Source organism: Patella vulgata, chromosome 6 (assembly GCF_932274485.2).
Source record: "Patella vulgata chromosome 6, xgPatVulg1.2, whole genome shotgun sequence".
In the NCBI taxonomy this organism is placed as follows: Eukaryota; Metazoa; Mollusca; class Gastropoda; family Patellidae; genus Patella; species Patella vulgata.
The window spans coordinates 89,280-112,787 of NC_065884.2; the positions used below are offsets into that span (position 1 = coordinate 89,280).

General features: G+C 36.2%; 2 protein-coding genes across 2 annotated transcripts; both read right to left on the reverse strand.

Annotated features, from left to right (window-relative positions):
- Nucleotides 1-4,016: 4,016 nt before the first annotated feature.
- LOC126823319 (solute carrier organic anion transporter family member 4C1) lies at nucleotides 4,017-14,910 on the reverse strand. Its single transcript, XM_056102085.1, has 12 exons — nucleotides 14,825-14,910; nucleotides 10,490-10,719; nucleotides 9,253-9,531; nucleotides 8,553-8,723; nucleotides 8,174-8,276; nucleotides 7,455-7,576; nucleotides 6,690-6,947; nucleotides 5,509-5,704; nucleotides 5,146-5,308; nucleotides 4,725-4,909; nucleotides 4,517-4,581; nucleotides 4,017-4,114 (listed from the first exon to the last, which is right to left on the reverse strand). The coding sequence occupies exons 2-12, from the start codon at nucleotides 10,683-10,685 to the stop codon at nucleotides 4,017-4,019; spliced, it is 1,836 nt and encodes a 611-aa protein (XP_055958060.1). The 5' UTR covers nucleotides 10,686-10,719; nucleotides 14,825-14,910.
- Nucleotides 14,911-16,133: 1,223 nt separating this feature from the next.
- On the reverse strand, nucleotides 16,134-23,025 carry LOC126823599 (carbohydrate-responsive element-binding protein). Its single transcript, XM_050552526.2, has 9 exons — nucleotides 23,003-23,025; nucleotides 22,111-22,198; nucleotides 20,816-20,943; nucleotides 20,158-20,271; nucleotides 19,947-20,028; nucleotides 19,602-19,701; nucleotides 19,395-19,518; nucleotides 18,633-18,762; nucleotides 16,134-18,134 (listed from the first exon to the last, which is right to left on the reverse strand). The coding sequence occupies exons 4-9, from the start codon at nucleotides 20,254-20,256 to the stop codon at nucleotides 18,004-18,006; spliced, it is 666 nt and encodes a 221-aa protein (XP_050408483.1). The 5' UTR covers nucleotides 20,257-20,271; nucleotides 20,816-20,943; nucleotides 22,111-22,198; nucleotides 23,003-23,025; the 3' UTR covers nucleotides 16,134-18,003.
- Nucleotides 23,026-23,508: the final 483 nt, after the last annotated feature.

Genomic DNA, 23,508 nt, shown 5'->3' on the forward strand with positions numbered 1-23,508 from the left:
TGCTCCATCGTTGGCAGAAAGCGTTCTACTCAACGAAAATTTCGGAAAAAGTTAGAGCCGATCTAAGAGACGAGAATTAACATTAAAGTCAATGGGAAGCATTTGTTCATTGCCGTCCACGTGGGATCGTAGAGTTATTGTGAATTATAATGCCAAATATAAGTTTAATGTCAATAAACATATTAAAGAACGAATAGTAATAATAAAAACGAAAGTCAAACATATATATGTTATACATATTTGAAATCAGCGAAACATATAAAGAGGAAACCGAACCGCCTTAGTGGTATGAATGTTATTAAAATACGTTATAGTACATATGACTCCTAATGATAAGTTGTTACAGAGCGGAAAGACAACGACCTTGTTCTGAGTGGCCCTACGATTTACCCTATACGACCAGGGCCCTGTTTCACGAAATTTTAACTAAAGATAAAATCCAAATTTTAGTAGATACTTCAATTTTGATTGGCTAAACACTAAAATCAATCTAATATTATCCAATCAAATTACTAAAATTTGGATTTTATCTTAGTTAAAATTTCGTGAAACAGGCCCCTGGCTGTGAGCGCCAGGACGAGTTTCCCAATACGACCAGACTGTGAGCGGCAAGACGAGTTACCCAATACGACCAGACTGTGAGCGGCAGGATGAGTTACCCAATACGACCAGACTGTGAGCGGCAGGATGAGTTACCCAATACGACCAGAATGTGAGCGGCAGGATGAAATACCCAATACGACCAGACTGTGAGCGGCAGGATGAGTTACCCAATACGACCAGAATGTGAGCGGCAGGATGAGTTACCCAATACGACCAGACTGTGAGCGGCAGGACAAGTTACCCAATACGACCAGACTGTGAGCGGCAGGATGAGTTACCCAATACGACCAGACTGTGAGCGGCAGGATGAGTTACCCAATACGACCAGACTGTGAGCGGCAGGATGAGTTACCCAATACGACCAGACTGTGAGCGGCAGGATGAGTTACCCAATACGACCAGACTGTGAGCGGCAAGACGAGTTATCCAATACGACCAGACTGTAAGCGGCAGGACAAGTTACCCAATACGACCAGACTGTAAGCGGCAGGATGAGTTAAATAATAATAATAATAATAATACGACCAGACTGTGAGCGGCAGGATGAGTTACCCAATACGACCTAATTGTGAGAGGCAGGACAAGATACCCAATACGACAGGACGGTTTACACTCTATAGGGCCCAGCTGTGAGCGGCACGATGATTTACTCTATAGGGCCCAGCTGTGAGCGGCATGATGATTTACTCTATAGGGCCCAGCTCTGAGCGGCACGATGATTTACTCTATAGGGCCCAGCTCTGAGCGGCACGATGATTTACACTACATGACTAGGCTGTGAGCGGCAGGATGCCTTACCTTATAAGACTCGGCTGTGACTGCAATTACAAAGATGGTGCCTGGGGGTGAATCGCTTGAGTTAGCCTGGTCGCTACGCACCTGCATGACAATGTATATTATTATTTATGTACCTTATAATGAACCCACAAGCTTAAATTATGTATAAAACACAAAATAAAAATAATTTGAATAAAAACATGTTTATTATATTTAAATCCCATGACATGAATATAGTAGTATAAAATATACTCCAACTTATAGTATACAAGAAAATAATACTGTTTATAATATAAAATACCAGATTAAAACATTATGTAAACTAATATTTTACAATTAATTTCCTTATCAACATTTATTGCTTAATTAACTATCCGAGGAGAGGAGTTTTGGACGAATCATCCTAGGAGAGGAGTTTGGGACGAATCATCGGAGGGGAGGAGTTTGGGACGAATCATCCGAGGAGAGGAGTTTGGGACGAATCATCCGAGGACAGGAGTTTGGGAAAGTTCCACCACTCATCCCAACAGTAAAACTAACGATAAACAGTCGTTCGTCCAACATTCATCAGTAAAACTAACGATAGAACAGTCGTTCGTAAAACCCAGATTGAACAAGAGTTAAAATTAAGTGAATAAAACATGTGTAGAATATATAATGTTTTATTGCTTGTATGATATATAGAGAGATATATACATGATACCAGGTAGAGACGTGTGTCGAGTATTGACAACATTTATATATATATATATATATACACATCCAGTCCACCATATACATATACATAACATAGTAAACATACTCCCACTTGACAAAAATATATAAAATATTCTCTTCATCATAGTCTGTTCTTTCTAGAAATGACAGTAGGCTAAGTTCCTGATGTTGACGGTTATCAAAGTGACATAATGTAATAAAGACTACTGTTGTTAAGAGGGGTTACCTCCCTTGAGATAGACGTCATCTTTTTAAACACACTGATCAGCAGTGAATTTTCGCTAGGCCCCTACAATCACTGATAAGGATGACATTGATGCGACTTAATGAGTCCCAAATATTAACTTTTTTCTTCCGTCAAATTAATTTCTAAAACATTTTTTTCATTTATTAGAAAAATAAATAAAGACGTTTGAATTATTTGTAGGTAAAAATCATTTCCTATTTAAATGTAGTGTAAATGGGTATTAAAATAAGTAATATTGAGCCAATGATTGACGCCGCGTCTTTTCACCGCCCAGTTATATAATTCACATGGAGGGTGTTCGAGACTACAAAAATACACAAACAAACCTTCTCTTGCGATTTATCTTATAATTACACGCAGGAAACAGAGTTTCCCGCCTATTCTATATTTATTTTAATGTTACAAAAATACCATCCATTAAATTCAAATATCTCATTATTTGATTCCGCGTTAAAAATAATCTCGTTATTAAAGACTGATTGAGCATTATTCCCCATGTAACACTCTAACATTCAAAACACACAATTAAAACAAACAATTGGTGAATTTGAGGGAGCAGAATCTCATGCTTTCAGTAGCCCTGTCTGTTGGTCACTACAGTTAAAGGACAGTAGTGCTGTCTGTTGGTCACAGTAGTTAAAGGACAGTAGACCAATCTAGAGTTGTAGATTGTGTCCATGGTAGGAAGGTTGTATTCTTGTAGGACACTAGATCAATCAGTTCAGATAAAACATGTAGAGTTGTGTCCGTGGTAAAAACAGTGTGTTCTTGTATGATACTAGATCAATCGAGTACAGATAAAACATCTAGTGTTGTGTCCATGGTATCTTTTATCTTGGTGGTTTAGGTTAAGTTGTTAATCTAGTTTCAAGTTCAATTTTCTCTTCACTAGCCTGTAAAGCTGCGGGAACTTTATAAAGTTTTAAAGCCAAACAACAGAATATAATGGAGAGAACTTTAGTTCCTAGAAATAGTAGGTAAATATTTCTAATCATGAGATGGTGATCGTATATCCAACATGATAATTTATTACCACATTCTTCCCGCCATACGATACAAGAATCATCTAATAGACGACCGAATATAACAGGTCCTGGAACAGTACCTATAATATATAATATATAGACCGAATATAACAGGTCCTGATACAGTACCTATAATATATAATATAAAGACCGAATATAACAGGTCCTGGTACAGTACCTATAATATATAATATATAGACCGAATATAACAGGTCCTGATACAGTACCTATAATATATAATATAAAGACCGAATATAACAGGTCCTGGTACAGTACCTATAATATAAAGACCGAATATAACAGATCCTGGAACAGTACCTATAATATATAATATAAAGACCGAATATAACAGGTCCTGGTACAGTACCTATAATATAAAGACCGAATATAACAGATCCTGGTACAGTACCTATAATATATAATATAAAGACCGAATATAACAGGTCCTGGAACAGTACCTATAATATATAATATATAGACCGAATATAACAGGTCCTGATACAGTACCTATAATATATAATATAAAGACCGAATATAACAGGTCCTGGTACAGTACCTATAATATAAAGACCGAATATAACAGATCCTGGAACAGTACCTATAATATATAATATATAGACCGAATATAACAGGTCCTGGAACAGTACCTATAATATATAATATAAAGACCGAATATAACAGATCCTGGAACAGTACCTATAATATATAATATATAGACCGAATATAACAGGTCCTGGAACAGTACCTATAATATATAATATATACCATCACCCTGATTAAACAACAACAAACATATACATGAGTAAATATACATGTGTAAACAGACAAGTGTAATCATGAGTAAACAGACAAGCGTCATCATGAGTAAAAAGACACGTGTGATAATGAGTAAATATACACGTGTGATAATGAGTAAACAGACACGTGTAATCATGAGTAAACAAACACGTGTGATAATGAGTAAACATATACGTGTAATCGGGAGTAAAAAGACACGTGTAATGAGTAATCAGACACTGTAATCATGAGTAAACTGACATGTGTAAATGAGTAAACAGATACGTGTAAACATGAATAAACAGACACGTGAAATAATGTGGAAACTGACACCTGTAAATGTAATTTTATATATTTATCTGAAACTTACCTAAAAGACGAACTATAAAAAGTTTTAAACCTTGAGCAAACGTTTTATCTTCAGCATCAACACATCTTAAATATAGAAAATAGTCAATTTAGAGAACATCTTAAATATAGAAAATAGTCAATTTAGAGAACATCTTAAATATAGAAAGAATCGGCTAGGTATTAAAATGAAATTTTATTAAGAAAATTAAGTTTATATTCATATTTACCTGAGCTGGACGGAATCACCTGATGCCACAGGTAAAAAACAGAAAGATATGAGGATAAAGAGTAAACACAAGAAGACGTAAAGAATAGAACACGATTTCCTACAAACAGTTGATTTAACTGAATTCTTCTCTATTCCAGAAAACATACTGTCTTTAGTATTTACACAACTACATGATGTATAGCCCTGGAATATGAATAAAACAACATATTTAGCCCTGTAATATGAATATAACAACAAGATGTTTAGCCCTGTAATATGAAAATAACAACAATATGTTTAGCCCTGTAATATAAATAAAACAACATGACGTATAGCCCTGTTACATGAATATAACAAGATGTTCAGCTCTGTAATATAAATATAACAATATATGGCGTATAGCCCTGTAACATGAATATTACAAGATGTCGTATACTTACTGAGAAATTAGCTGATGACGTTTTAACTGTGCACCCAGCATAGCATGGTGAGAAATATATCATCCCATCCACGTCACAAACTGGTTCGTAAATATTAGTTGAACAGTCACATCCTTTATTACATTCCGTTGTTAAAACTGGTGTAACATCGTCTGTTAAATTACTACAACAGATTAAAACACTATCAAAGAGTGTGATACTTATAGCCAATGACGTAGCTTGCAGTTACAATGGTTGGACAGTGTCTTTAACCTAAAGACTAATAGTACCGCCCTAGTGATTCCATAACCTACTCGCTATCAATCTGCTGGATAAAATAGATACGGTGCTTATTCTACAAGATATGGTAAAATGGATACTTACTCTACAGGATATGGAACATTAACTCCAGCTATTTCCTCGCTGTTACATTTTATCCACAGAATAGCACAACCAAATAAGGAAGCAAACATGGCTATTATACACAGACGTAAAGTGCCTCGAATATCCAGTTTTAATCTCCTGGTTATATACCCTCCTAAAAACTGACCCGCAGCAGCACTCGGTACAACGGCTATTCCTGAAATACATGGAGAATTAAAATTCCACACGCTGCATCTAATTTCTTAGTGTTATTGTTAGAGAATTTCCAGACCGTTCGTGTATGGGTATACAATTGAACCATGACGATACTCCACATTTCTCGCCCAAACACAGAATTGTATGAAATTTGGATATCGTTTCTTTATAGACAAATGAGAAAAATATATTATTATTATTATTGTTCGATTTATATAGCGCTTCATTACACGTGAAGTGTTTCTAAGCGCATATCACAAACATATACTTCAAACACACAGAAACGATCAAAATCAGGAGAACATAATTAAACACAACTGCCTGTTAGGCGCTATTATTCAAAGGTTTATATCAACAAATCAACCGGCTAATCTCTATATTGATTCATTCGAGGTTTTACCTGATGAACACCTACACCAAGTAGAATTTAAAAATAAAAACGAAGTTTAAAAGAATCAACTTCATTAACAAAAATTAAACAATCAAAAACTAAACAGATAAATCAAATTCAAACGAAACAAATAAAACAAAGAAAATGAAAAGAGCAGTTCATTACCATTCTACATTAACAAAATAAAGGAAATCAACTTGTGAAAATTTTTTCAAAAAAATAAGAGCAAAGTAACACTAATGTTAATACTTTTTTATCGACCCTACTGAATACATAACAATTTGACAAAAGAAAACAATATACATATAATTTTTAGCGTAAATTAGTCGGAATGTGAGAAAGCAATTCCAGGGGGCGCGATCAGCTGTTCTCTCTGCACGTGGTTAATAATAGAATAGTGTCATGTACAGGTGCAACTTCGTGTTTGAAATTCAATTTTGTACTGATATTTTAGAATTTGAATTCTACGCATTTCTCAACGGCAAGGTCATTGGCCTCTACATTAAATTTAAAGCATGATTTGAGACGTATGTTTTACTTGCAATATCATCTAATCGTTACATGTATATAAACAGTACCTGTATATAAACATTACCTGTATATATAGCTGCCATAGAAGCCGACACACGAAATTCCATTTCTATAACTTTAGGTAAGAAGGTGGCGCTACCACCGATAATAGCTCCCTCTGTTAACATACTCAGAGCCAAAAAAACAAAGCAGGGATTTTTTAATAACTTGGTAACAACACCTAGAAAATGTTTCAATGATCTCTCGGTTTTTATATAACTAATGGTAGATTTCTCTGATCCGTGGGCTTCTGATATTCTCGTTTCTCGAACATGTTTGGCACCTGTAAAACACATAACACACATTAATCTTTTGACCGGAATACCCCCACCCCCTCCCTCCCCGATCATCTACCAGCACATGTGTGAGAAAGTGTCATGGTCATGTGCTTTGTCCTTTATCATCAGATGGAGGGATGGGATGGGCATTTAAAGCGCGAGATAATGATATAGACATATGTGAAATTAGATCATAATTTGATCCTATTAATTCATAACAAAAATTGACTTGTATATGTATGCCTAGCAAAGTCTTATTTTCTCACTAAAATGTTTCTTTACATTGAACGGGTGTTCACAGGGACTGACACGTGACCGTTTAGTAGTAAAAAGTTGCCCAGTAAAATTGAGAGGGGGATGATACTTTTCGACAAGCATTCCATAGGGCGGTTCCTGAACGTACAAGACGAGTGTAATGAGACCTACGTTCAGAGCTGAACTGGCATAATGCATGTTTAAAACATTGACGGTCATATGAAACTCGTGAGTTGAGAAGCAGAACATCAACTTACTAGGTAGTTCTTTCCCGAATAAAAACAATGGAAGAGCAACTGTCAGGTTTAAAATAGCTGCAACCAGAAAACCAATCCACCAGGCACCAACCCATCTGGGATCATCGGGAGTTATAGACAGTCTAATAAAATATCATGAGTTATAGACAGTCTAATAAAATATCAAGAATTATAGACAGTCTAAAAAAATATCGGGAGTTATAGACAATCTAATAAAATATCAAGTTATAGACAGTCTAATAAAATATCAAGAGCTATAGACAGTCTAATAAATTATCATGAGTTATAGACAGTCTAATAAAATATCGGGAGTTATACACAGGCTAATAAAATATCATGAGTTATAGACAGTCTAATAAAATATCGGGAGTTATAAACAGTCTAATAAAATATCTTGAGTTATAGACAGTCTAATAAAATATCGGGAGTTATAGACAGTCTAATAAAATATCATGAGTTATAGACAGTCTAATAAATTATCGGGAGTTTTAGACAGTCTAATAAAATATCAAGAGTTATAGATAGTCTAATAAATCATCGGGATTTATAAAATAAAATAGTTAACATCATCTCCTGTATAAAATAGAATGACAGTATCAGCTGGTTTAACATGGGATGTACGTGTTTATTTATATCAACAGGTTTAACATGGGATGTACTGTTTATTTATATCAACAGGCTAACTGTTTATTCTATAACATTAATATAAAGAACCTTACCCTGCTGAATCCAGACGATCAAAATCGACGTAAAAATTGAGGAATTGTCCACCGACAATATATCCTATCCCCGGACCTAATATAGAACAGCCGTATAAAATACCTGTAAATATAGAACATTCATATCCGTCAATACAAAACACCTGTATCATACCTGTATAAAATACCTGTAAATATAGAACATTCATATCCGTCAATACAAAACACCTGTATCATACCTGTATAAAATACCTGTAAATATAGAACATTCATATCCGTCAATACAAAACATCTGTATCTACATGTATAAGATACCTGTAAATATAGAACATTCACCTGTATCATACCTATATATACAGTTGTTGTATAGAGTTGTTTAATAGAGTTGTAGTATACCTACCTATATATAAAGGTGTTGTAGAAGAAGAAACGCTGTCATCTAATAAAGCTATACCCACAGTATATATAGTTGTACCACCGACACCATGTAACATCTGACCCAATACAAACACATATAAATAACTCGATAAATACGTTTCTTCTGGTTTACAGACTGCCGTAGTGTTACCATCTACAATATATAAATAGATTGTTAGTTTCATCAATTAATCTATAGTATATTGAATGTAATGGGGGCGACGACATAAATTGTTTCCCAAGCAAGTTGGATGTCAGGGAGTGCGATATAAAAAGTAGACACAGAGCAGAATTCAGGGGGAATATGAAAACATGACATCAGGTTGTTTTATGAATTTAATCATCTTTTTACAAACTATTTGATGATTTCTAACAACTGATATAAAACTACGTTTCACATGGAAATGAGTACCGCACGAAGATAACCGCATTTTCTAATGAGTACCGCACTAAGATAACTGAATTTTCTAATGAGTACCGCACGAAGATAACCGAATTTTCTAATGAGTACCGCACGAAGATAACCGAATTTTCTAAGGAGTACCGCACGAAGATAACCGAATTTTCTAATGAGTACCGCACGAAGATAACCGAATTTTCTAATACCTGTCATATTTAAATCTGAATTAATGTTTTTGACTTTGGGTCAGATTTTCCATTCGAAATATTATACAAATACCAACCTTGTAGACAAAGTTTTATAACTTTTTCACCAGCTTCATAAAATCCAGTAGAAAAATGTGGAATGGACATGACAAACGAGCCTAGTACCATAAACAATCCGGCTACAGCCAGCCATTTAGCCTTGTTCTTACCAGACCCAAAATAACTGATACCCAGGCCCAATATTGCGGCACTAATATCGTAAGCACTGGATACCATGCCTACCCTGGCACTGGACAGATTAAATCTTCGTTCCATGGAGGTCGTGTTAACGTTGTTGATTCCATTCACTACAAAACCTGCAACAACAAAAGCACATAAACGTTTCATAACATGCGCAGAACTTGTTTACGCCAGTCAGATGGTGAGAATATAAAATAGATGGACCTCATATAAAGTCATAGGTAAACACTGGACAAACATCACGTCCAATCAATAGGTAAGTTTTCGTTTCGTTTTTTATAGTTCAAAATTTCGTTTTATTTGTTTTTACTACACTTGGATCTGGAAGAGTTGTTACATAATAGGCGTTCTTATTGATGTGAGGAATTAAGCAATGAAACGATCTGTTACGGCGAGGTTTTGGCCTTTTGGTGCACGGAACTGTGGGTAAACCATTAGAAACGTCAACGCTGATTAATTAATCAATGTCTGACGTTATAGGGCCAAAAGCCGCTCGTTTGACCCCTGACGTGAACTCCCGCTATAAGTTGTCGGATCGCCATGTAGTGTTGGCCACATAGATTTATAATTTAATCAGATTGAGTGATCCAAGGCAACATCCCGAAACGTAATTATTAAATTCACCACGATTCGCCTTCGTCTTATAATCTCGTGTCTATTAATGTGAAGTCAATCTGGCATCGGTTGATCAGTTGAGCCCCAAGAACATTCACAAGATAGGTTCAAAATAATCAAGACAGGGGAAATTACTCTGAAAGTAATTATAAGAAAGGTTTGCAAGTAGTAACTACTTGATGAATGCACGGGCTAGCTAACCTGGCCGTCTCGGTTGAGATACAGATGGTTGACGAGAAAGTTCCGCGCGGTTTGCCTGTGTTGTTTCCACCTGTCAGTGTTGTGGGATGGAGGGACTGAGGATGGACAGTGTCTAATAGCTGGGATGGTAGGAACATCCAACTTCCAGTGAACACGTCAAGACCAGTTGACAGTTGGAATGTGAAATAAGAGGTATTGCTGACGTCATTAGCCCGGATGGAAGCGAAAGTAGAAGGTTATTTATTGCTTTATACTTACTGAGTATCATTCCATACATACACAGAAAGAACAACAAACATTTCGGATTATTTCCTCTCTGTAGACATTTCGGCTGCCAGGAACCAATTCCACAGTTTGTCTCGCGATCCTCGGCCTGTTTAGTTTCTGGGTTGAAAGTTTCTCCATTCACCTCACTAAAACAAACCTCTCCACCACCCAGTGGACTTGCTGACATCTTAACTGGCTTCAAATCTTCATGACTGTAAATCCTGCAACATTATAATCATACCTTACTTGATTTACAAATTATTAAAGGAGCTAAATCTCCAAAATACTCGAAATTAAAGATAGGTTGCCAGGCAACGAAACATACGCCCACATCAGCTAAATCTTCATAATATTCGAAATTAAAAACACGTAAGTGTTGTTTAATGTTATTAATGATGCATTATGTAAGAGCTAAATCTGCTTAATACAGATCTTTATTTTGCCCTCAAATGTTGTATAAATTATTATTTAGACATTTATTCACATGCCAAGCCCATAATTAATTTCTAGATAATCGGGTTTTTACGATTTTCAACGGATTTAAACATGATTGGCACTTAGGAATTTAACTAAGAAATGGATCATCGAGACTTTGTTTATTATCGTAACAACGGTAGCAATGATAATGGATACTATGTCGTTCTTCGAACCGCCATAACTATGCCCAGAATGAAGTAATTTGACTGAAATGTTCAATATATATTCATAGTTTTATTTTTGAACTATTATAGCAAGAACGGTCAGCTCTTTATCTAAATCTTACATAACGTATAGTTAAGGCCATTTTTATCTGGTAATTATTACATGTTTAACCGTATATCGTCGTCTTGGGGGGGGGGGATAATATTAACAATTCAGATCGACCCAGACTGTCGATTGCTGGGTTACTCAGATTTTAAATATGTTGGAATATCCAGACAAGTTATGAGCCAAGATCGTTGATTGCCACCTCCGAAGTGAAGATCTGTGAAGATCTGTTCGCTCGATTTCTACATCCTATCTGGGATATAAATAGATTATGGGTGTGGACCCAGACAAAGCCACAGTAATAAATACTTGTTCTTTTTGACAGGAAGTTCATTAAGATTGCACGTGTTGTTGTTATTTAGTTGTATTTTACGTCCGCTTTCACCGAGGTGATATCGCAGACAAATTGCACGTGTTTACGGAAACCATATAAATGTGAGAATTGACTTGTTAAAGATTCATTATGTAAGATTTAGATAAAGAGCTGACCGTTTTTGCTATAATTGTTCATAAATACAAAATGAATATATTGAACATTTCAGTCCAATTATGAATATTTGCAGTGTGGTCTCGATTGTCAAGTACCATGGCCACGACAATTTGTCGTTTGAATAAATGTGGAAATACTAAAGTATAAAACATTTGAATCAAGACAATCAAAAGACCTAAAACAGGCAGCTTTAGTTCTTGTATAATATAAATATAAAGATATGACATCCTGTCACCGACGAAATATAAAAGGTGAAATATAACAGCACCATTAGCATCATGTAGCTGTCTATAATAAAATCATTTATCCTACTGGGAAATTAAATAAATATCGTAGTGGGGTTAAATAACTGGCATAGCTTGGTAAATGCTAAAACAAAACGGTTAGTCAAGGGATGGGTAGGTTAAAGTAGATGGGGCCAGATTGAAAATCCTGCAGAATCTCTGGTTGGACCATTATTATTCAGCGCGCAAAATATCCGGGCTATAAAAACAATACTATGTATTTGGTCAACAATCTATGGAACTTGGGTCCCAAATAAAACAATTTTCTTGGGTTTGGGGCCCTTTGCTTTTACGCATATTTGTGAATTATTTTCAAAGTTTGTGAACCCTCTAGAGTCCACATTTTTTGTCCGATTTAGATGAAACTTAAAATATATGTTAAGGATCAATAACATGGGACAATTTGGTCTGAGATTTCGTTGCTTGAAGGTTGGCCATCTTGAAAATGGCTAATGGGCTCGTTCAAAAGAGAAGTCCTCGCTCTTCAAGGAGTATTTGTGAGGACTTTGATACTTGTATCTATATTTTGATACCTGTATCCATTTTTTGATATCTGTATCCATATTTAAAAGCGTTCCTTCATATAATTGTTTTTTTTTAAAAAAAAACTGTGTACTCACTTCATGAAATAATTCAACAAATCAAAATAAATATAATCGAGTATTCTGTTTTTAATCCAAATTAAAGGAATTTTGTATCTTTAATAACATGCGACGTGATCTAGTAGACAAGACTATAGTCACTAGTAGGGTGGTGTAGACAAGACTATAGACACTAATAGTGTATTAGTTTATTAACATGACAGGAAGTGCAGTCTCCGGTTACACGTACTTTTAATATTAAATAGCGCAACTAATTATATAACAGCAAGTATTCCAAACATAACAGTTACTGTATCAGCTATATTTCTAACATATCAGTTACTATATAAACTGATGTAGTGCCTATCTACCTGCCGTATCAGCTATCTACCTGCCGCATCGGTACCATACCATTCATACATGCAGTGAGGTATGGTATGTAATATGAGTCATGACAATGAAATGAAATGGGGTTTAACGTCCTACTGTTCTGCTCCTATAGTGGGCTAATGAAGACGGGCATACGCCATACAGTGTGCTATGAGGGAAATTTTGCCCGGGCAGCGGCACTATCGCCTACTCTTATATCGAATTCCAACTGCCAAGGGATCTTTTACGTGCATTACGTGTTAAAATTTCGTGAAACAGGCCCCTGGGTTGAAGGCGAGTGGGGGGGGGGAGGGTAGGAATATTATCACCAGTGGAGGTCCCCCAGTATTTCAGGCAACTGGGACAATGGATTTAACGTGGCCTCTCGATCTGTGAATCAAACTAACATAAACTATTTTAACTTAATTAAATTAAGCGTAAATTTTCAACCGCTTCTCTCAACAGCAATACATTTCACCATCCCATGTGGTTATTTTCCAGTTAATTTGGCGGCTAGAGTTGGGTTGGTTTAGTTCTTAATCAGTTTTAGTGCCGATGCTTTATGGGCCTCGCGGTCGGAAATGAAATGAAATGGGGTTTAAAGATGGGCCTCGCGGTCGGAAAACATTAATCGCGTCATAGAAAAAAGACTGCCATTAACTATGCTTAATCTAAACCCTAAAATGCTCGCTTCTCAAAGCTGGACGTTCATTGTTGGGAGGGGGGTTGGGGTTCAGTCAAAAAAAGAAATTAAAATTAAGTTGTTTTTATATATATATATACAGGGTTAGGGTTTTTATGGTATATATTTAAAGTTATCGCTGTTAACTTTGTTGTACAAGCCGCCATACTTAATTTATTTATTTGATCGGGTTCGACATATTCAAAATGTCTCCCTTTCTCACTTTTCTGAGTACACAAGGCCGTAGAGCCAGTGAGTGACGGTGCCGGGGGAAGGGTTCTATAGCCTATTAAAATTGAATCAAGGATTCGGTCCCGGCCATCACCACACACACCTCTGCAGGCAACCGATCCCGAGTAATCTACGGATTCTGAAATCTCAACCCCTCAACTATACAAGAAGACGTTTTGGCTATTCAGCATATTCCTACACTATACCCTACCGGGGTTTTAAATAGTCGGAGATTTCAGCTCGCTGAACTATTTGACATTTTGGTATGTCAGTGCTATATTTTGTACTTGTGTACAAAATAAGTTTATAGACAAAAATTTATTTTTGTAAGTGTATTATATTGTACTTTGACTAAGTTTGAGTACGAATATATATATTATTATTATTACCGGTAATAATATGCTGGTTGTCTGGGCTATATTAATGCCATGCTGGACTGTTTGTTCTAATGATATTCTGGAGTTGTTTTTTCTATATTCATGCACTATTTGTTTTAATGTTTCGTGCGACAGCCATGATAACAAACTGGTGAACTCTGTTTACAGTGTCGACCACTAAACACGTGTTTAACTTATGGCCCTACGTCATGTAACCAAAACATGGCTATAGGCCTATTTAAGACGTTCTGTTCTTGGTATTTATGGCGGACCCACCCTCGTCGTATTTTCTTACAATAGGCATAACTATAACAGCATTATACATGTGAATATATTACATGATGATAATGCATCCGCTCATGTCCTGTTCAAGATGAACACCTATTAACCTACATCATGTACATAGTACAAACGGTACAGTCAACATCAATCAACACGACTAGTCCATTATCAAGTCGAGTCAACGAGTGCTCACTATTGTCGCCATTGTTTGTGTACAATAACGGTATTCACGAGGCCATCAACCGGTTGCTGTAAATACGCGGAAAATATACGATATCCTTACCTCTATTGCACGTGCTTCTAATGTTATTACGATCAATCCCTCTCAAAACAACACATCTTAAAGGTTACGAGACATGTTCAAGGGGGATAACTCTATATAATAAAAGGGAAATAACTTAGTATTCTCGGTGGCGTCTTGTGCGTTTGCTTGTTGTTTTTGATGTGCGTTATTAAATTGTTTTTCTTCCTACCTCATATTATATTACATTACGTCACCACCTCGACTCAAACTTGGGAGAGAGAGAGAGAGAGAAAGAAATGGGGTTTAACGTCCACTCGACACAAACTAGGTCATTTCGGGACTAACATATGGTTTAATTTTATTTACATAATTCGCTTGCGCGTAGGGGTCTTTAGCAGTAGGAGGAAACCGGAGGACCCGGAGAAAACCCACAAGGTTGGACAGGCGACCCTACTCCTTGCCACGTAAAACCGGGGATTCGAAACCACGCCAGTCGACTCAATGACAGACTTTATGATACCGCGCGCGCACGCTAACCATTCAGCCATCCAACCCCCCTTCAAACTTGGGATGTCTGACTGAGCTTTTTTTTTATAATCTGCAACCTGTGAATCAAGGGTCAAAACTATCAAAACGGATTTTCTCCCTAAAACTTGAAGTATTTAACCGCCGGTGACAGCATGGGGAGAAGTTTAACAGTGAGCCATCCTAATTTTCTCTGTTGATCCATGGAGGACATCTTTCATGGATATAATTTATTCCACTTCTGGGTAGGTTATCAATTCTGTAGGTTATGCTGTACATTCTGAATCTTTCATGATTTAGAAAAAATTGAAATCAAGGAACAGCTATTGTAACATCAGGATTTTTGTTGCATGCAGTGTGTCACTCATCACAGTTCACTATTTAGTATTTTATTTGGCACCCCTCGAGGCCCTAGAAATGGTTCCATTAATGCTTCCAGCTGAATGATTCTAAGCAGGCCCGTAGCCGGCACAATCTACAGTAGGTATTCTAGAGCTATGGTCGGCAAATTTTTTTTTCGGGGGGGGGGGGGAAACACTTTTTCGGGGGGGGGGGGGGGGGAGCAGGGGTTGCTACGGGCCTGATTCTAAGGACTGACTTTGAGCAAGTTTTGTAATTATGTGATTATGCGCCAGCTGGTTATATTTAGGTAATTCTTGGTCCTTATGGGTTTTCTAGGCCTAATACGGTCAATGGTAGTAAAGGGTTTTTCCAGGCCTCCTGGATCCTAATGGGTTCTTAGTTGTAATGGGGTTCCCTGGTCACAACAGGATTCTAAGGTACTAGTATCTGTATAAATACAAACACAACTTGAACAATTAAATTTAAATTATGATTCTTCAACATTTATTATTATTTATAGCACTGTTAACAGTTTAAAAAATTCAGACCAAAACAATTATATTATAAACAATTATAAATTATTCTCTAATAATCATCATCATCTCCACTGATAAATAAACTCATTATATTTAAATAAACTATTTAACAACAGCATACAATGTTCCAGCATATATTCAGGTACTGTTCTATTTTCTATATACCAGTTAGCTGCCTTATCATTTTATTAATAAAAGTTCGTTCTATCTACTGACACTAAAAGATTAAATATTCCACAGACAAATATACAACAGTTGTACCTGCACTATCTCACCTGTAATAATACAACAGTTTATAACATAGAAGTGTTGTACCTGCACTATCTCACCTGTAATAATACAACAGTTTATAAATTACATGTGTTGTACCTGCACTATCTTATAAAATCAAACAGTTTATAAAGTAGAAGGTAGATATACCTGTACTATCTCACCTGAAGAAAGCAGGTAAAGGTCTTACCTCTACTACATGTATCTTATAACATCAAATTGAATCAACCTTTCATCTACTTGGGATTTATACCACTAGGGTTGGCAGAGGTTTCGATCTGATGGTCACAGGATGTTGTGGCCCTTGGCTGCCAGACACCTTCGATCTGATGGTCACAGGATGTGGTGGCCCTTGGCTGCCAGACACCTTCGGCCTTAGGGTCACGGGATGTAGTGGCCCTTTGCTGCCAGGACAATTCAAAATCAGAGCTATTGAAATTTAATCCTTACCCTAACACCAGCTTGTTCGTATTTAACCGCGCTGGCTGAAAGATCCCTCCACACCTTCTTGAAGGCACCTCTCGCCTTTGGACCTAGGGTTTTTTTCTACCCAGTAATTTAAGATAAAAAAAAGTGACAGGATTTTGGGGGGCAGATTATATTACACCTGTTGTCAATTCTTAATTTTAAAATGGATTGTACGGTAATCATGTAACCAATGTTTCTGTAATCATGTATCTAATGTTCCTGTAATCATGTATCTAATGTTCCTGTAATCATGTATCCAATGTTCCTGTAATCATGTATCTACATGTTTCTGTAATCATGTATCTAATGTAATCTTGTAGGCCCTATCTACAGTTTCTGTAATTATTTGTAATTATGTTATTTAATGTTTCTGTGATCAGGTTAAACTGTTCAACTTTCTATTATAGATATCTGTAGTCAGTAATGTTTCTGTGATCAGGTTAAACTGTTCAACTTTCTATTATAGACATCTGTAGTCAGTAATGATTGCACAAGTAGAAGGCAGTTTTACAGCTAGACCTCTATTTCAACTTATCAGTAGTCTTTCTTCATTTTAAAACATCTTTAATTTATAAAACTTTTCTGCCATTTGTCAATCGCACAACTATTATTTCTATTCTTGTCATACAAGAAAACCGGTTGATATTCAACTGGTATTGAAAGGATCTAGTTCTTGTTTAACTGGAACAAAGTGGAACCAGATTTTAAATCATGTTCATAGAACGAACATATAACACTAATATCCTTTCACATTACATTATCCTCCATATTGTCTGTCTTGTACAATATTTATACGGTTTCTCTTAGTATCCTGGTATCCATGACGATATCTCTCGTACAATATTTATACTGTTTCTTTTATTATGAATATGTTGAAAACAAACAAACAACAATAAATCCAATCTCGTTTAGCAAAGATAATCAACTCTTCTGTCACAAAACTAATTTTTTTTTCCCATTCCCATTCTGGTCGATTCAACATGGGACTCCACTCAACAACAATAACTCACGATAAATGGTTATTTCTTCATGATAAAATAATCTACATCTACACCATCAGTGTTTTTATACTCAGTTTCAGGAACGCAATGTTTTCTCATTTAAAGGCTTTTTATTTGTTACGGCCTGCGTAGCCTGTTCTCGAACACGACCCGGTTCCGTTAAAATACTGGTGGTTGTACTCAACATTCTCAGGGCATTCAACACAGCTAGAAAATAACAAATATAACATTTAATTATCTATACTAATATTTGTGACTGTCGTTTGTCTGCCCCCGAGTCTGAAATTTGGGGTATAGTATAGGGGTAGCTCGGACCGGGGAGTAACATAGGCCAGGTGGCGTTAGTCTACCACTTCCGGTTTCGGGTTTATGACCACCGAGCGAAGCCGGGCATTCTTCTAGTAATAAATAATATAATTACATTATATCACATTATATCCACAGCTGCGTCATACAATTACTATCAGTCTCTAGTGTTTTTATCCCTTACCCTTAATTCTTTCAATCTTAGTATTATACAACGACCCATCCTACCCAATATATTATACAGCAACCCATCCTACCCAATGTATTATACAGCAACCCATCCTACCCAATGTATTATACAACGACCCATCCTGCCAGAAACCTGTAATGGTATCACCAACTTCCTCTCTGTATCATTGTAAGATGTTTATTGGGTGCCAGATACAGTAAGATACTTACTGGGTCTAAGTGAAACTAATGAACAATGTTGGTCTAACCAAGCGAGCACAGTTCTACACAGATCATCAATACTAGCTGTTGATACCATATTATTATAGGTATCAAATAATGGCCCGATTATCGTAGAAAACTGACAGAAGATGTTAAGGGTATAATCCACATGTAGACAAGTTCACACAAGAAGAAATGAAATGAAATGGGGTTTAACGTCCTACTGTTTTGCTCCGAAGACGGACATATGCCATACAGTATGCTATGAGGGAAATTTTGCCAAGACAGCACTACAGCCTACTCTTAAATCGAATGCCAACTGTCACAGGATCTTTTACGTGCACGCCAATGTGTACACAGGACCTCGGTTTTTCATCCCATCCGAACGACTAGACAGCTGTCCTTGTCAGGCCCTCTGTCCTGCATCACTGACAAGGGAGAACCACGCCGTAAAATCTGGATGAACTTTCTTGGCCAATACTGGGATCAAACACCCGACCTCCAGGCTATCAAGCCAGTGTCTTACCCACTTAGCCCCAGTGACCCCCTCACATACAAGGATTCTGACATCACTTTGTACCAACAAATGAAAGGGGTATTAAAAATGAAATATAACAGTACAACAAAATAACCAAGACACTAGAATTAGTGGTGTCTATATGGACCATACATGTCTGTATATGGAGCCGAGATGATGTCTATATATGGACTGACATTACGTCAATATATGGACCGAGATGACATCACTATACAACCATATAAAAAGGATACAATCCAGAATTTCCAGTTCTGTAAGGTTCTATTTTTAACATATTCTTCAAACATTTCTTTCATCTGATCCACGCGTTGCCTGGTAACAGGAACACCTGTTTCAGGTAACTGTGACTGGACCATGCTGTAATATAATAAACCATGGTCATAATAACACTCTTTCCAGTAAAAACCCTTTAATTATAACAAGACCTGATTAAAATTTACCTGATAGAATTGTTTAAAACTTCAATTTCTTGTCGTAATATTTCAGCCTCTTTCTGCATCTGGGATCGTTCTGCCTTTAATTTTTTACAGAATTCTGCAGCTAAAATAAAAAGACACAAAGACATCAATTGACCTTGAGGTTTACGTCTGACTATGTTTGTTATATATTAGACCAAGATAAGATTTAATCGTCATTGTCTAGGTCAAATTTTACAATATGCTTGTCTTAAAATAAACGCCTGTTAGTCTGAGAATAGAGGTTTAGTATCGAAAAGTCGTTAAAGTTCATTCCTGTTTTTTACAGCAGGAAGAAAACAATATTAACAGAATAAATAATAAACTTACTTTTCCGTAACATATCAGCTTTACTGGCTTTAGGATTCTGTGCTAATGCTGGTACTAACACAACCAATGTGTCAAAACCATTCTATAAAAATATCAAAATATATGTCAGTTATCTGCAGCTGGTATACAACATTTCTCTTCAATAGAAATAAATAGAAATGTTTTTTTTTTAAATTCCTTGTAAAATTTATAAAATGATTTGATGTTTTACCTTTAAATTACAACGCCGTTTTTGTTCAGCAGATAAATGTGCTGCTCTACGATGTTCATTAAACGGTCCCTTTTCTTCATCGCGTAACGGGGAACACATCCCGGGGCTGGTGGACTGGAAGAAATAACATGACTGTTAAAACAACAAGCACTTGACTGAGAAGTATTAGGTAAGAACTAAATCAGTATATTGCAGGTTTTTACTGGTTTAAAATGTTAATTAAATTATTGACATGGCAGGAGTATAATCAGCTCTCTAGTTCATCAGATGGTCTAGACATTGAGTGGATTATACAATACATTGAATGATAAGATGGTGGTACTCACAGTGACAACCAATTTAAGGACAGATAATCAAGACTATTTATTATTGTTGCATGTTACTTGACAATCGAGAATAAGGACGGTCAATTAGCTGGCACAATTTAGGCTAAGCCTTGTTTTGTCAAAACTTTAAACATTCATAACTTAATTTTCAATATATTTATTTTTGATCTCCATGTTATTATAGGAAGAATGTAAATCTAAATGTAACTTTAAAGATGTTAACATGTTTGACTTACCGGGGAAAGAGTATCACATATTGGTGACTTACCGGGGAAAGAGTATCACATATTGTTGACTTACCGGGGAAAGAGTATCATATATTGTTGACTTACCGGGGAAAGAGTATCACATATTGTTGATGGTGATGAAGGAAATGTACTGGGTGATGTGGGATTACTCGTCTCGGGTGGTGAAGATGTTGGATTGTTGAGAAACGCTGCAAATGATGAGTTAGTTGATGCTGTTAAAAACAAAATTACAAAAACAAACATCATCATTAGTGTCTGTGTGACAGATGATCATGTTGGTCCTTCAGGTGATACACAGGCCCAACCAAGATGGTATTATTATTAATAATTATAGTTTCCAAGTGAAGCACAAAACGATCATATGAAAGGAAGTACATATAAAGTGGCTGCGAATGTGGAGGTATTAAATCGTCATCATCGATTGACATGCCAGTACATCACAGAAGGACAATGAGTTTATTAACTTACGAAAGAAAAAAGGAAAAAAAAAGACACAATCGATTTCGCTCGTCATTTCAAGTTAATAGAAACAATTCTATTCATAGCTACATAAATTAATAGAAACAATTCTATTCATAGCTACATATTTTAATAGAAACAATTCTATTCATAACTACATATTTTAGGGTTTTTATCATTTAACTACGTAAACTTCAAACAAGTAACCTACAAAATAACCTTGGCACGGTGATAACGTTAACAAATGACGTGATGGTGTTCACATAAACTCGTTTAGTCAGCCCTAGATTGTTAACACAATAGTCCAGCAACAAATTAGTGTTTGGTTACGTGAGTCAACGTTTGGTAAAATAACAGCTTCCGTCCTGTCGATGACAAGTGAACAATAACTGTTAACGCTTGTGTAAACTATCAGAGACTCAGAGGTTGAATTTCCAAAATTGTCGTAAGTTGACACTAACTATGCGAGATAAGAAAGCGAAGGCCCGGCGGACTGAAGTGAAATAGGCAAGCAGGAGTCCTCTGATAAATCAGTCGGCCTCAGGGCTACAGATCGACGATTGTGTCGAACACTGATCTTTATCATCATTTCAATAAAGGAGCCAACACCAGGAATAAATTCAGGGCTCCCTGGTTAGTGAGCTATCTTCATGTGATGAAAGTGGTCCCATTCCAGTTTAGGTAAGACAACCCATCCCAGTTTTGAGTGGTTATAAGTAAAATGTGGGATGTAGAGAAAGTCTGATTAGGGTGACAACATTCCAGTTTAGGTAAAATAACCCAACCCAGTATATTTTGGCGTGGTTATAAGTAAAATGTGGGATGTAGAGAAAGTTTGATATTAGGGTTAGGGTGATCCCATTCCAGTTTATTTTGGCGTGGTTATAAGTAAAATGGGGGATGGAGAGAAAGTTACTTACAAGAGAAAGTTTGAACATTTGCTGGTGAAGTACCCAGAGCCTGACTAGCAGCAGCCACAACAACACTAGTAGAAAAATCATTTGGTACCTGTTGAATAAGATTTATACACATTCCTTGTTACATTGATTTAGTTTATTATTTGACCACCTGTTATAATTCTGATATAGGTTAAATTATTACAGGTCAAGATCGATCAGGTATCGAGTAATTCTAACAGGAATGTAGTATTTTAGGTCATTTATTGAAAAACAGGAAATCTGATCAGGACATTACTAACTCCTCATAACATGTGGTACCAGGTGTTCTACAAAGAGTCGACATACCCTGCATCATGTACAACACCTATCAATACTATATATCACACCCTGCAACATTACAACATCTATCAATACTATATATCTAGACTAAATGTTATCAGGTCTTCTAGAGAGAGTAAGCATATTCTGTCTCATGTACAACTGAAATGGGGTTCAATATCCTACTGTTCAGGGCTCATCTGCAACTGAAATGGGGTTCAACTACGGTCTGCACTGACTTGGACCATTCAAACTGTCAAGACTTCTTTTATATTCACTCAAATGTGTCCACATGACATGATTTTTATGTGTTATTCGAATGACTAGTCACTGAGGTCAGGCCCGCCATCCTCCACCTATTGACACTGGAAAACCTGGAGAAATTTCTTGGTCATTTCTTCCTATCATAGGTCTGTCTGTCCTGACAACTGTCATGGTTGGCTGAGATATTTTCTTAATAAGTTGACGCCAGAAATTCCCTTTTTCACTCGATTGTCGCTATTTTTGGGATTCAGAGAATTCAATTCTGAAATGTTCAGTCAAGTATTCCCTTTGTTTATTGGTAGTGATATTTTTATTAAACAAGTTTACGTACCTTAGAGAAGTCTATATTTATTGGTAGTGATATTAAACAAGTTTACGTACCTTAGAGAAGTCTATATTTATTGGTAGTGATATTAAACAAGTTTACGTACCTTAGAGAAGTCTATATTTATTGGTAGTGGTGTATCTTGGGTTAAGTTGATAGTGCCACCATGTAATGGTTGTAGTGTTGATGTGCCACCATGTAATGGTTGTAGTGTTGATGTGCCACCATGTAATGGTTGTAGTGTTGATGTGGTTGAAAGTGAATCAGATGAGCACGCTGAAGATTGTGGTTCAGATTTTACATTTATTAAAGCACCAGGATACGTTCCTTCAATAACAAAAATAAATCATTTATTAAATATCAATAACTCTAACATGTTTCTGCACATTTGGTTGTTTGAAGTTTTATTGTCAGTAGTAATCAGTCAAATGTCTACAGCAGTCACTGCATATTGTATACTTGGTTATTTCGGTACTAACATATGGTATACCTGACATATGGTCTACTTGGTT